This window comes from Falco peregrinus, chromosome 19, assembly GCF_023634155.1.
Source record: "Falco peregrinus isolate bFalPer1 chromosome 19, bFalPer1.pri, whole genome shotgun sequence".
NCBI classification, from domain to species: Eukaryota; Metazoa; Chordata; class Aves; order Falconiformes; family Falconidae; genus Falco; species Falco peregrinus.
In genome coordinates, this window is record NC_073740.1 from 3,260,434 (window position 1) to 3,274,879 (window position 14,446).

Below are 14,446 nucleotides of genomic sequence, written 5' to 3' on the forward strand. Positions count from 1 at the left end.
GGGGAGGGGCGGGGCTCTGGGGGCCAGGGCGGGCGGAGCGCCCAGCCCCGGCCCCGCCCCCCTGGCTCCGCCCCTCGATTCCGCTCCTTGTGACGCGCGTGCGTGAGTGCGTGCGTGCGCGGCGCCGCGGCGGGCTGCGCGCGGCCTGGGGGTAACCCGGATCGGCGGCGCGGCGGGGCGCGGCGGCGACGGCAGTAGCGAGCGGCGGAGCCGGAGCAGCTGGAGCGGGGCCCGGGATTCCCGGGGGCCCACGGCCGCCATCACGGATTTCCTGTGGGACAAGCGCACCGGGCTGGCTGCGAGGACGGTGCGGCGGGGCGCGGCGGGGCGTGGCGGGGCGAGGGTAGGCCGCGGCCTCCGTGGCTGGCGGGGGCGGCCGGGGCCGTGTGAGGCAGGCCCAGGCTGTGGGTGCTTGGTGGGGCTGCGGCCCGGGGGGGGGGCGTTCCGCGAGGCGTAGGGGGGCCGGCGGGTCCGGATGGCCCGAGGAGGCCGCGGCCGGGCCCGGGGGCACCAGGGCGGGAGGTTCCCCACCACCATCCCGGTCACTCCCGGTGGCCGGGCCCCGTCCCCCCCTGCTCCGCAGCCGGGGCCCGCTCGTTCCGCTTTTGGCGCTCGGCGCGGCCCCGCGGCCGGCGGAGGCCCCACCCGGCGGCCGCGGAGCAGGGCGGCCGGCGCGGCCGCCATCATCGTCCCCAAACCGGTTCCAGACCGGCTGCGGAACGCCCCGGTGCGGGCTCCGGCTGCTCGCGGCGCGGGTGCCCGGCTTTGGCCGGCCGCCAGCGTCGCCTTCACACGCCGCCTGTAATCAGTGGCTGGCAGCGACGCCCCGGAGCTGCGCTCGGCGCCCGCCGCCGGCACGGCGAGACCCGCCGAAGGGGGGCGAACCGTGAGCGCCCCCGCAGAGCCCGCCCGTGGTCCGGCGGGGGAAGCTGGCTCGGTGTAACGAGCCCCCCCGGGGGTCACCGCATCGCCGGGGGCGGGTTTACCTTTTGGTAGCCTTGCCGGTAGTGCTGGCGTAGGTGTGGGTGTGGGAAGGCAGCCGGGTGCGGGAGCGAACCCTTCGGGGAGGGGAAAACTTGCCGGTGAGAGGTTTGTGGACAAAGGGAGCCCCGGCTGCTTGTCTGTGGAGGCAAGGCAGGTTGAGCTGCTGGATGCTTCAGAACCAAAATACGTGCGGGGAATGTCTTAGACTTGTGGAGTGAGGGGTGGTGGTGGGAGCCCAAGCCCGTGGGCTGGCTCGGCAGAGCTGGGACCTGGTGTGCCATCTTGCTCAGGCGTTCTCTCCTTGCTCTCGATCCTCACGTCTCACCAGAGAGCACTCCTTTCCTCTGAGGCAGGGTCTACAAGGCTCTGTTAACTCATCTCCACGTGGAAAGGGTGGTATTGCTCCCTTGATTCTGTAGAGCTCTTCCCGCTTGCAGTGGGAAGCATAAATGTTGCTTCCTTGGTAGTAAAGCAAAGACATCTCTTCAGAAGCTGCCCGCTTAGGTGTCTCCAGCACCGGTGCAGGAGTTTGGGCCAAGCACCGGTGATATCCTCAGCTTTATTTCACTTCAGTTTTCCTTGGTCCTGGGGAGTATGTTAGCTTAAAGAGAGAAGGTGGAAGCCCTGAGGGTGGAAATGCCACTCCTGGAGTGGTGGGTAGTAGGGATGGGTGTGAAGAGAGGAAAGTAACCTGGAAAACAGAACTGCACCAAGCACCGCCTGTGTGTGTGATCACATTCTCTCTCATATGGGGTTCTGGGATCTCTCAGAAGTTCATCTCTCTCTCAGCCCCCACCGCGTGCTCAGACATGCTATTGATTGCCTCCCCTGCACCTTGCCCTAGCAGCTCCTTGTCCACTGATGATCTGTGCTGGTTTCTCTCCCTTGCAAATGCCTCGTGTAATCATTACTGTCTGTTGTCCATGCAGATGCCTCACTCTAGAAGGTACCGCTCGTCGGAGCGCAGCAGCCGAGGCAGTTATCATGAGCGCTATAGAAGTCGCAAACACAAGAGACGGCGGACGCGGTCACGATCGAGCAGCAGCGAACGTGACCGTCGGCACCGTCGGGAAGACAGTTACCATGTTCGATCCAGGAGGTGAGTCTGCAAAGATGAGGGACCTCAGACCCTGAGGTGTTTCTCCAGTTTGGCTGGAGCTGAGCTCCTGCGTGGCCTGGGCCTGGTTCTTTCTCGTGTGCTCTGAGCTGTAACTCCCCAGGCGGTGTTCATAACTGAATCCCCTTGGCTTGCTTCCCCTCCTTAGCTACGATGACCACTCAGCCGACAGGAGGGCCTATGACCGGCGTTACTGTGACAGCTACCGGCGGAACGATTACAGCCGTGAGCGAGGGGAAGCCTACTATGAACCCGAGTACCGTCATTCCTATGAGTACCGACGCTCCCGGGACCGTGAGGGCAGCTACCGGAGCTGCAAAAGCAGCCGGCGTAAGCACAGGCGGAGGCGGCGCCGCAGCCGGTCCTTTAGTCGCTCTTCATCGGTGAGTATCCTGCTGTGCTGGGCCTCCCCTGTAACCTTTCTCTCCCAGGTGGCGAGCTGGGTAAGTAGAAAACTCACTTTCTAACGCTCTCTCGGACTGAGCTTGAGAAATGCGTAGAAAGCCTTTGATGCAGACAGCAGTTCCTGTCCACTGATGCGCCTTGGCAGTGGCTGCCCTGTGCCAGCTGGGCACAGGCAGCTCAGACCCTCTCTTAGTGTTGCCGGCTTGGAGGTGGGAGGAGGACAGGCGTGCCTTGCGAGGCTGGCGTGTCCCCCGGGGTGGTGCTGCAGTCCTCAGCTCTTTTATCCCTGCAGAGTGCTGCTTTTGTTCCGTGACGCTCATTAAGAGCTGTCCAGGAACCCCAGCCAAGCAGTCTTTTGTGCGAGGTTTGTACAGCAAGTGTTCAGCTGATCCTGGTCCCAGAGAGCTCGGTCTGCCTGCAACAGGCAGCTTGGTCCCCGTGGTCCCTGGCTGGGGCCTGTGTTCTGTGGCAGGAACCCCTCCAGTCCCTGAGGGTTAGGTCCTGTGTCAGAGGAGGTTCCTTCTGGGTGGGCCCAGCTGACATGGGATGTCATGCGAGGGGCTTTGCAAAGAAGTAGAGCTTGCGGACTGGTCAATTCAGGTGGAGGCAGCAGCCATCACGGGCTCTTCCCAGCAGTGTTCCCTGCCTTTCTCTTCTTGTCTGTTCTGCTGTTCACCTTCCACTTCTGTTAGACCCCAGACACGTTCTCTGCTCTGTGTGTGGAGCGCTCAGTGTTGTCTGGTCTGTTCTGGCTGTATGTCCAGGGATGGGATTGTGGGCTGGATTCGGGTCCCAGGTCTGCTGGCCAGTTGCTCCTAGGTGTGGGGATACTTAGCTGAAGAACTGAAGGCAGGAATTTTCTCTTCTCTGGCATAAACCTCTTATCTGCCTCATCCCAGGCTGTCCCTATTCCCTGTTGGGCCTCTGCTTCTCTCCTGGAAGTCAGTCCTTCCAGGATCAGGTTCTTTGGCAGGGTGAGGGTCTAGGAAGAGGTGTCACATCTTCCCCCAGGCAGTCACTCGTAAATTCTCTCTGGTTTTGGATGGATCATTGTACCAAGAGTTGCTTCTGAAATCTCTGAGTTCATCTTTTCCTGAGTGCTGGGGCTGGGGGAAGCTATGTGGGTGGTTGTTGGGATGGGGAGTGCCTGTGTGGGGCAGCCTGGGCCTTTGCTTGTGCAGAACTTCCCAGCACCTGCGTTCTGCTGCCTTTCCTCAGTGGCTGCCGTGGGGCTGAAGTGAGCCTTTCCCTGCGGCCACTGAGCACCCGGCTGCAGAGTTGTGCTTCGGTGTGCTCTCTTGGCCTTACCCAGGACCTGAAGGCCAGTGCCATTCCTCTCCGAGCCCCCTAGGAGCGAGAGCAGCTGGCCCCTTCCACTGCCCCTCCGCTAGTCCTTGTTCTGACCATCTCTGCTCTCACACTGGTTCGGGTGGGGCTGTTTGTAGGTTCTTTTTTTTTTCTTTTTTTTTCTTTTTTTTTTTTTGCTACAACGAAAAGCAAACTGTTTTTTTCTTTTCTGAGCTAGTGTGTTGTATCTTGACATGTTCCCTTGCAATATCCCTATCGTTATATATTCCTCTGTGCCGTATGAATTGGCTGGGAATCTCCTCCTGCAACCCCTCCTCAAACAACCATGTGAATTTCCAAACCAACCAATGCGTGACGCTGGCTGCTGCGCTGGTTTGAAAATCTGATTGGTGAATGATGAATTCCCTGTCTGCCTGGGCCAGCAGCGGAGTCGACAGAGCAGCAGAAGGGCCAAGAGTGTGGAGGACGACGACGAGGGGCATCTGATCTATCGCGTCGGCGACTGGCTACAAGAAAGATGTACAGCCAAATCGTAACATAATTTAGCTCTCTAGTTAAGCTCCCATCGCAGTCGCAGATCTGTCTTATCTTTCTGTTTCATTTTATTTTCATTGTTTATTAAAGAGAAACCCTCTCCTTTTCCTTCCCCTTTTGTTAAAGCTACGTTTATATTTTGTATTGTTACTGAAGTGCCAGGGAACTAGGGCAGTTGCCTTGTGCAGCCGGTGTCAGCCTTCCGCTGCTCCGGTCTCTCAAGCTGTGTGCAGGTTAGGTGTTGCAATGCATTCTCCTCTGCCTTGTGTATGCGCTGCATCCAGGTCGTGCTCACTCTCTCATCTGCCTTCCTCTTTTTCTCTCCCTCCCAGATGAGATTATTAGCACCTTAGGGGAAGGCACGTTCGGCAGAGTGGTGCAGTGCATCGATCACCGGAGGTATGTCTGCTCCTGGGATGGGGGGGGACGGGGGACGGGACGGACGACATGGTGGTGAGGGAAAAGGAGAGACCGCAGCTGGTGACGGAGCCTTTCACACTTAACGTGGGAGCCTGGGGGTGAAAATGGATGTCCTTTTCCAGAATTCCTCAGTTTGGGCACGTTGGAGAGGGGTCGGGGGGAGCCTTGGGGCTGTTCATAGGGAGGGGAAAGGCACTGCTTTGGTGGACATCCCTTAATAACAGCCACCTTCTGGCTTGAGCAAGGGTGGCGGAAGGCTGTGCTGCAGAGGGTGAAGCTGGTTTGGAAAGTCCTTCTTGCAGGGCACAGGCTATCTGAGCAGGCGTGGGGTGATCTTACACCTTCTTCCTGTTTTTCCCGCAGGGGTGGTGCACGTGTTGCTCTCAAAATCATTAAAAATGTGGAGAAATACAAAGAGGCTGCTCGACTGGAAATTAATGTGCTGGAGAAAATCAATGAGAAGGATCCTGAGAACACAAAGTGAGTGTGCTTTTGGTGTTAAAATGGAAGGGCAAGGATCACCTTAGCGCAGTTACAGGGATGGGATGAGAGAGTTACTTGTTGTGTGACCAGATTTGTTCGTAGCTAGTTTTTTGAGGCGTATTGGCTTGCTGTGGGATACAGACTGAGCGAGGAAAGGAGGAGCCTGACGCAGGGATGACATAGCCGAGTGGTGCGTGCAGATCTGTCCCGAATCAGAGTTTTTCTCTCAGTCTTTGTGTCAGGATGTTTGACTGGTTTGACTACCATGGCCACATGTGCATCTCCTTCGAACTGCTGGGGCTCAGCACCTTTGATTTCCTGAAGGACAACAACTATCTGCCTTACCCCATCCACCAAGTACGGCACATGGCCTACCAGGTGTGCCAGGCTGTGAAATGTAAGTGTTCACTGCTCTTCTCTCCACTGGTCCTTGACTGACCTGGAGAGCTGTGCAGCTCCCAATGTCCATGCCAGTTCTGCGACAGGTGGCCCAAAGCAGTGAGTTTTTGCTGCGGTGCTGCTGTGCCAATTCTGAGACTGAGCCTTCCTGCCCCTCCAGCAGTGAATGCGTGTTTGGAATGAATCCTTTTCATTTTCCTGACTCTTAATGTTTTCCGATGCATGTGGGCTGGCAGTAGCTCAGGGCACTTCAGCATCCACGTCCCCCCACATTCTGGTGATCAATACAATAAATCTTCATGCTTCTGCTGAAGCATCATGGCCTGGACTAGCCTAACTGTTCACACCCAGTTCTAAATGTGGGCTAAACTGGTGCCAGTATGAGCAAACTGAATGAACGACGTCCGCTCTGCGGGTGGGTGCAGCCTTGCTTTGATTCTGTTCGGTCACCCCGACTCTTGTTTGCTTCCTCAGTTCTGCATGACAATAAACTCACTCACACTGACCTCAAGCCAGAGAACATCCTCTTTGTCAACTCTGACTACGAACTCTCCTATAACCTGGAAAAGGTAACAGCGCTGCCTTGTGTTAGAGTTCTTCTCTTGGGTTCTTGGTATTCCTGACCTTATCAGCAGGTGGGAGGAGTCGGAACAAGGCCCCAGGAGACACGGGGTTGACCGACTACGTTCCTGCACTTACTCAGGGCCCATATCTTGCATGACCTGCCTGTGTAATCTGTAAGTAAGCCATAGGAACCACAGGCTTACCTGGCTGATGGTGATAGTTTGTCTGGGGGCTGTGCCAGCACTAATGTACCCTCTGAAGTCTTTCCCTCCCACGGTGCCCTGTGGGGAAGCCTCAGTTGTGTAAGGAAGGGGCTAAGTCCACATCTCAAAACCCCTGAGTAACGTGCCATTCTCCCTCGCGAAGAAGCGGGATGAGCGGAGTGTGAAGAGCACAGCCATCAGAGTGGTGGACTTCGGCAGTGCCACATTTGATCATGAACATCACAGCACGATTGTCTCCACCAGGCATTACCGGGCCCCAGAAGTCATACTGGGTAGGTACCGCTTGGTCTTTCTGCAGAGGCAGGTGTTCACCTCGAGGGCACTGGGTGCTGCCTGCTGGATTAAGGAGCCTTTGGCCTCCACGTCACTCAGTAGCTGTCCTGGGTTTACCCTGGGAGATGAGAAGTGTTTTGTTTAATGTGCTATTTTCTGGGAGGGCCAACAGTTTAAAAGTTGGTGTTTTGGCATTACTACCAGCTGGGAAGTATATTGCCACTGGTGTATCGGGGAGCCTGGCTGGAATGAGAACTGTTTTTCCAGTTGTTACATTTTTAAAAGGGTAAGGGAGAGAGGTGTGGAATCTTAGGCCATAACTGGATCTTTTACTTAAAAAACATTGTTTTTTAGAGCTTGGCTGGAGCCAGCCCTGTGATGTGTGGAGCATTGGCTGCATCATCTTTGAGTATTATGTGGGTTTCACCCTGTTTCAGGTGAGAACTGTGTGCTGTATGGCTACCTCACAACTGCTGTGAAAAAGGATGCTGGCTGTGTCCCAGTACAGCCAGGAGCCTCTGGGACTGATGGGGTTCCCTCCATCACTGCAGTCTTGTAGAGATGACTGAGGTGTTGCCCAGCCAGGGGTTCTGAGTGGGGGAGTACCCAGGGCTGGAAGTTGAAGGACCAGAATCTCTTCCATGCCTTCCCTTTACGTTTCTATCTCTCAGACACATGACAACCGGGAGCACCTGGCCATGATGGAGAGGATCTTGGGGCCAATTCCTTCTCGGATGATCCGGAAGACAAGGTGAGCAAGGCTGGCTGGGCACCATGGGCTTTCCAGTGCTCTCCCACTTCATGTGGAGCTGTTCTCTCTGAGGGGTCAAGCTCTGAAGCTGCCTGCTGAGCCGGTTGCCTGTGCTGCTGCATCGTCCTCAGTAGCGTGCACTGTCAGGGCTGGTGCGTTGCTCTTGCTGCAAGACATTTTGTGCTTGTGTGTAACTTGTTCCCACCTCTTGCTCTGACAGGAAACAGAAATATTTCTACCATGGCCGCCTGGACTGGGACGAGAACACCTCCGCTGGCCGTTACGTTAGGGAAAACTGCAAGCCGCTGCGGGTAAGGTGGGGTGGGCAAGAGCACCTGGTTGCTTTATCCTTTTCTCATTGCAGAGTCTTATAGTGCCTGCCCCCATTTGTGAAGATTGTTCCTGTGGGCAAGGTTAGGCCAGCGAAAGGGTTAGACCAGTGTCTTCCTGAAGGAGTCTTGGCTGTCCCAGATGTAAACTAGGAAGACTGCAGCAGCCTGAGCTTAGTCTGAAGCAGAGGAGGAGGAGGGCGTGGAGACCTCAGGAAGTGCCTGGGAAAGATGGCAGGAGGGTGTGAAAAATCAGCAGTTTGATGCTTGGTAAAGCAGCCCAGGGTTCAGGTCTAGGATGAGTGACTGAGCAAACCAGTCCTCCCCGAGCTTAGCCATTCAGCCCAGGGAGCTTACTGTGACCATGACAGGGCACAGCATCCTTGGCCCTAACCTCTCCCCTCCATTTCTCCAGCGATACCTGACCTCTGAGGCTGAGGACCATCACCGCCTTTTTGACCTCATTGAGAGCATGCTGGAGTACGAGCCGTCCAAGCGGATCACCCTGGCCGAAGCCCTCAAGCACCCCTTCTTTGACATGTTGGAGGTGGAGCCGAGCACAAAAATGTGGGACTCTAGCAGAGACATCAGCCGGTGACGCCACAGGTGCCAGCCTGCCCTCAGATTCTAGCCCCCGTGGAGGCCTGTGTGATTTCTATTCAGACACTTGGTGCTTTTTTTTTATACATGAGAAGAACTCCCTGGACACATTTGTAAAGCTGTTAATATGTGAGATAATGTAAATAGCCCATATTCTATATTGGCCTCTGAGCACCGTGGGCCCAACCTCCTGCTGTTGCTGCTGCCGTTATTGTGAGGTGAGGGGGCCTGTATGTCCATATTGTAAATACCTCTGTTCACGTGTTGCTTTGTCTCCTGTTCTTCTCCTGCCCTCCTTGGTGTAAATACTCCAGAACTTGCAGCGCTCTGTAGCTTATCTGTTTCCTTGTAAGTTATGAAACTGGTGGGACTGCATGGGAATTATTTTTTGGATCAATGTCATAGCCCATCCCCACACCAGAGTTTTATAAGAATTTTGTACAGTCTTTGTGAAAAATAAATATGAAGTGAATAAACCACTTGGTCTGGGTTTGGACCAGCAGCAGCCCCTCCTGGGGCTGATCTGGTGGTTGGTTACATTCTGTGTGCCCTGCGGAGGGAAGGAAGGTGCATTCCCTTTTGGGATGAGAGGTTCTTTGTGGTCCAGGAAACTTCAGTAACAAAGCCAGCTCAGTCCACCTCCACCACTTCTCCCAAGCTTGGATGCTGGCCTAGTGCCTGAGCTTGCGCCAGGTATGAGCTGCTTTTGACCATCTGAGGGCTGCAGCTGGACCTGAGCAGATTCTGGTGTGAGGGGCAGCGGAACACAGGCTGTCTCCTTCATTGTGCCCTGTGATCAACGCTGAAGTGGGATGTAGAAACAGGAGGACAGTGGGTACTTCAAGATACATGTTCTCTTTATGAGAGAAACCTCTTGCTCCCTGGATGGGGTGGAACAGTGGCTACTGGTGATGGCTGTTGGAAAAGGGGTGTCCAAGTGCCTGCTTTCAGCTGTCAAACACATATGCGGTGTCTTTGCGCCTTTTTCGCTCTCACCAGCTCTGCAGTGAGGCTGGGGCCTTGGCTTGGCTTTTCCCATGGAAATTGCTGGGGATGTTTCAGACCTGATGGCAGCTCTGCATAGATGCTTTGTCAGCATGTCTGGAAGGGTCTCACTGGGATAGTGTCAGTAACAGAGCAGACACACTCATGATACATTCTGCAGGAGCTTATCGCTTTGCTGTGGCACAGTCTGTGGCAGGCTCTGTCCTGGCTCTGGCAGACTGTTGTCATGCCAGAGGGATAAAGGAAAAAGTCTGGCTTTGTGGGGAGTTAGCATGGGGGAGTCTCAGGAGGGGTGACATTGAGTCATCTTCATGAGCTTGGGCTGGAAGCTTTCACCTGCTGCCTGCAGTCTCACTTGGCTTGGCAGCAGCCAGCCCAGTGCTGTGTGCCAGGGAATGGAGCAGGGGAAGACCATGTCCTGCTGCGTGTATAGCCAGCCCCCAGGTGAGTCTGGAGGAGAGCCAGACTGACCAAATAACACACCTGTGGTCTGTGTCAGACTTAAAAAACAATAACCCACACCCATGCCCCAAACCTGATTCCGCAGCTCTTACCTTCCCCACAGAGAGCACAACTCAAGCTGCCAGCTGCCTGGGTTGAAGTGGGAGCTCACAGATCTGTGTGTAACTTTGTAAGACTCTGTTCAGAGGCTAAGGAATATTTTTAGCAGAGAGGAGCAGTTGCTGCTAAGCACTGAGAGCTGGGCCTAGGAGCTAGGGGCAGGTATGGATAGGTGTCCTGTGCCGCGCTCTGGATGCTGCAGAATCCCTGCTCCAGAGTGGGTGTCGGCATGCTGTCCATATGCAGCTGGTAGTTGATGGAATCAGAGATCCCTATAAATAACTGGTCCAGGAGTCACAAAAGTTAAATTCCCCAAGCTGCTCGTCATGCCACGGATTCTTCCTTGAGTCTTTTACTTGCATGGGCTCAGCTATACAGCTGGCGGGCCCAGTGGAACAGCTGCTCTACCGCGTGCCCGCTGGCCTTCCCGAGGGCAAAACCCAGGGGATTCCGTGCAGGCGGAGGCGGGGCAGCACCGCGACGGCCCTGGTAAGAGGCGGGGGCCCAGTCGAGGGGCTCAGATGCGAGGCCTCGGGGAGGGGCCTGCTGTGGCGGTAGGCCTGGCTGAACGGAGCCATCGCTGGGCAGCGAAGCCGGCCCTGGGCGGGAGCCTCGAAGCCCCGCGGGGGGTGTGGGAGGCCCAAAGAGACTCGGGGGGCGACGGCGTGGCCCGGCCCGGGGCGGCAGGGACGGGCCCGGTCCCGGCATTGCCATGGGAACGCACTTCCCGGCGGGCCCTGCGCGGGGGAAGTGTCACGTGAGCGCGTCGCGTGCCCAGGCCCCGCGCATGCGCGGAGGCCCCCTGCAGTGAGGCTCCCCGGACCGCAGGCGGGGCTGGTGACGTCACGGGGCGGCAGCCAATCGGCGGCGGCGGGGCGGGGCGGGCGGCTGAGGGGCTGAGGCGGCGGCGGCCCCGGTCCCGGTCCCGGTCCTGACCCGGCCATGGCCCAGCGCGGCGGTCCCGCCGTGCTCCCGGACAACCCCTTCCAGGTGCGCCCCGTTCGGGGCAAGTGTGGCGGTGGCCCTGGGGGCCCCCGGTACCGGGCTGGGCTGGGCCGCACCTCACACGGGCTGTGTCTCTTGCAGGACCCCGCGGCGGTGCAGGCCTGGCCCGGCTCTGAGCGATCGGCACTGGACGCCTACAACCCCTTCGAGAGCGGCACGGTGAGGCGGGCGGGCCGCGGCGGGGCCGCTTCCCGGCGGCCGGGGCCTGCCCCACGGTGAGCGGCGCCTCACTATCCCCCTCTTCTTCCCGCAGCCGCCGCCGCCGTACCAGGCCCCGTCGGCGGCTCCGGTGCCCCTGTCCCCGGCCGGCATGGCCCCGCCGCAGGGGGCCGCGCAGCCTCCGCGGAAAGGCAGCCCCACGGAGCCCCGGAACTACGGCTCCTACGGCACGCAGGTACGGGAGGCGGGCAGGCGCTTGGCCGCCGCGGGGTGGGCCGAGCCGGGCCGGTGGAGAAGGCGGGAGCCCCAGGGCCTGTGTCCCCCTAGGCCTCGGCGGCAGCCGCCACAGCCGAGCTGCTGAAGCGGCAGGAGGAGCTGAACCGGAAGGCGGAGGAGCTGGACCGGCGGGAGCGGGAGCTGCAGAACGCGGCCCTGGGCGGTGCGGCAAGTGAGTGGCCTGCGGGCAGGGCCGGGATGGCGGCAGCCTGCCCTCGGCCCCCCTGCACGGGCACTGCAGCCTTCTCCTTCCCTCTACAGCGAGGCCAAACAACTGGCCCCCACTGCCGTCCTTCTGCCCAGTGAAGCCTTGCTTCTACCAAGATATCTCCGTGGAGATCCCTGCTGACTTCCAGAAAACCGTTTCTACCATGTATTACCTCTGGATGGGTGAGTCCCAGGGGGAAATCTAAGGGCAGATCCTGGGAGGAGGTAGAGCAACAAGTGTCCGGCATGCAAGCAAATACTGCTGCTTGGGAGAAGTTACCATTAAGATGTTGCGCCCAGGTCTGGGGGGGCTGAGCCCTTGGTGTGGGGAGGGGGGACCCTCGCTCGGGTTGCCTGACCGTTGCCCTCTCTCTCAGCCAGCACCATTGCTCTCTTCCTGAACTTCTTGTCCTCGCTGGCCTGGTTCTGTGTGGAGCCCTCGTCTGGCTCTGGGTTCGGCCTCTCCATTCTTTGGGCTCTCCTCTACACGCCCTGCTCCTTTGTCTGCTGGTATAGGCCGATGTACAAAGCTTTCAGGTGTGTATCTGCTTCAGTTCCGAGGCCAGCAAAGCAGCGGGGGTGGGGGGGACTGCATGGCTGGTGCTTGAAGCTGGGGAGAACCGGCTGCTCAGTTGAACAGGCCCTTGCCCCAAGTGCAGCATCGACAGCGTCCTGGCTCCTTTGTGGCCTTTGGGTCTGGGGGATGTGGTAATCCTGTACTGAGCTTCATCTTCTCCTTGTGTCCCCCTACTTTGAGGAAGGTTTGAGAATTTTCTGTGGCCTAACTGCACTTGTCTCTTTCTCTCAGGAGTGACAGTTCCTTCAACTTCTTTGTCTTCTTCTTCGTCTTCTTTGCCCAGAATGTGATGTATGTGCTGCAGGCGATCGGCATACCAAACTGGGGATTCAGGTGTGTGTTGGATTGACCGCTAGGAGCCCTGGCTGGCTGAGTACCCCAGAAAGAGAGGAGGTGGGTGGGGAAGAGGGAACCCGTGGGCAACCACCTCTTCTTTTGCAGTGGCTGGATATTGAGCCTGATAGCGCTGCGGAAGAACACGGCCGTGGCTGTGATGATGATTCTGGTGTCCTTGGTCTTCACAGCAGTGGCTGTGTTGGGCATCATTATGCTCAAAAAGGTGAGTTTGGATCGAACCTCGGGGCTGGAGTGTCCCTTGGGGAGGATGAGGGTGGTGGTGTTGGCACAGGCAGGGACACAGCTCTGTTCACTGGCAGCCTGGAACAGGGCTGCTGCCCTGACCCTGACCCTGCTCCTCTCTTCCAGATCCACTCTCTGTATCGCCGGACAGGTGCCAGCTTCCAGAAAGCGCAGGAGGAGTTTGCTGCCGGGGTCTTCTCTAACCAGGCAGTGCGCACCGCAGCGGCCAACGCTGCTGCGGGTGCCGCCACCAATGCCTTCCGGGCACCCTAGCCAGGCAGGGCCCCCAGCTTCTCATCGCACGTGGGCTCTTTCTGAGGAAGAGGAAATCCAAGTTGCACTTTCATTGGATCCCCGTGTGTCTGCATCAGCTGTCAGAGGCTGCCTCATCCCAGCTTGAAAGTGCTGGTGCCTGAATTGTCTGCTGCTCTAACCCGTTTCCTCACAGATGGAGGCTGTTCTGGTTTGTGCTGGTCCCTTCCCCTCAGCGGACTGGGGAAGGAGTGGGATGGGGGGGTGCTGTGGCCCAGCCCTGCGCCTGTCATCGCTCTCCCTTCCAGCACTGGCTGCTGGGGGCCAGGAGCCTCCTCCAGACATGTGACAGGGACCGAAATGGCCACTCTCCTTCCCTGGGCTCTCCTGTTTCCTCGACTAGTGATGCCACTTGTGTGCCCAGAAAAGTGAAGGGTTCCCCTTGTGCTCAGTGCCAGGGTGTGCAGAGGCCAGCTCTTCCCTGGAGGCTTTTGCCTGCCTTCCCTTTGACATGGCACCCAATTCCCTGCCAAGAAAATCGTCCCCCTCTTCCCCCAGGGGCTTGTTCTGGGGTGGGGCAGGGGCTGGCTCTGCCCTCGGGGTGTTGAGCTGGGAGGCAGCCCCTTCCTCCAGTCCCTTCCCTGTCCTCTTTTGCTGGGCTGAGCCGGCTCCGGGTGCAGGGATAAGGAGAGTGGGGTTGGGACAGGCACCAGGGGTGCTGGTGCTGCTGGTGGGCCTTCCTGCCTTCAGCCTGCACCCACGCTCAGCCACGGCGAGCCTTAAAGCCGGGCTGGGTGCTGAGGAGGGATCCTGGTACCGCCTGGGCCCCCTCCTCGCCCCCAGCAGGGGCTGAACAGCTTCTCCCTCCCTCCTCTCCACCTGCCCTGGAGCCTGTGCCTCCTCCCACCCCTTGGTGTTCCTCACCCCGAGCCTGTGCCTCCCCCGGGGGCCGTTGCCCCCCTTCTCAGGGCGCTGAGCCACCCCCCCGTGCACAGTACTGCCCAGTACGTGCCCCCAGTAGCCCCTGGTGTCCCCCTGTCCCTTGTGCCAGTGTCCTTGGGGCTCCCGGCCGTTCCCTGGGACAGGTCTCATCTGCTTTGCCCCATCTCCCAGGTTGGTCCCTGCTTCTCCTGGGCCAGCGAGGGGGTCCATGCCTTCATCCGCGGGGCCGGTGGGAGCGAGGGCTCTGCCCTGCCCTGCTGTGCTGGGGGCTGGCGGGGGGTCCCTGCCCCACCGTGGCCCCCTTGCCCTGCCCGCTGCCAAGCCGCCTTCAGGTTTTATTTAAGGAATAAATGAAGTTTCACTCCGTGCTTCCGCCGTCTCCGTGCGCTGGCAGCCGCGGGCGGGCAGGGAGCGGTAGGAACCGGGGGCGGGCGGCGGGGCCGGGGCCCTGGGCTGCTGTCGCTGCCTCTCGGTGGGGCGGGCCGGACTACA

The 14,446-nt window shown here is 58.6% G+C and overlaps 1 protein-coding gene across 4 annotated transcripts; it reads left to right on the plus strand.

Moving 5' to 3' along the window:
* The first annotated feature begins 101 nt into the window (after window positions 1–101).
* Window positions 102–14,322, plus strand: LOC101918735 (dual specificity protein kinase CLK2). 4 transcript variants are annotated; one of them, XM_055791890.1, is made up of 20 exons: window positions 102–307; window positions 1,914–2,083; window positions 2,250–2,484; window positions 4,237–4,333; window positions 4,681–4,747; window positions 5,132–5,248; window positions 5,482–5,648; window positions 6,125–6,219; window positions 6,581–6,710; window positions 7,066–7,148; window positions 7,383–7,462; window positions 7,683–7,773; window positions 11,044–11,121; window positions 11,216–11,356; window positions 11,449–11,569; window positions 11,659–11,787; window positions 11,982–12,141; window positions 12,413–12,514; window positions 12,623–12,740; window positions 12,887–14,322. In XM_055791890.1, the coding sequence occupies exons 2-20, from the start codon at window positions 1,914–1,916 to the stop codon at window positions 13,031–13,033; spliced, it is 2,328 nt and encodes a 775-aa protein (XP_055647865.1). In that variant the 5' UTR covers window positions 102–307; the 3' UTR covers window positions 13,034–14,322. The 4 variants fall into 4 exon arrangements, with proteins under 4 accessions (XP_055647865.1, XP_055647862.1, XP_055647863.1 ...); XM_055791887.1 differs by lacking the exons at window positions 11,044–11,121; window positions 11,216–11,356; window positions 11,449–11,569; ... (3 more) ...; window positions 12,623–12,740; window positions 12,887–14,322 and adding an exon at window positions 8,207–8,868; XM_055791888.1 differs by lacking the exons at window positions 11,044–11,121; window positions 11,216–11,356; window positions 11,449–11,569; ... (3 more) ...; window positions 12,623–12,740; window positions 12,887–14,322 and adding an exon at window positions 8,207–8,868 and having other exon boundaries at window positions 4,240–4,333.
* Window positions 14,323–14,446: the final 124 nt, after the last annotated feature.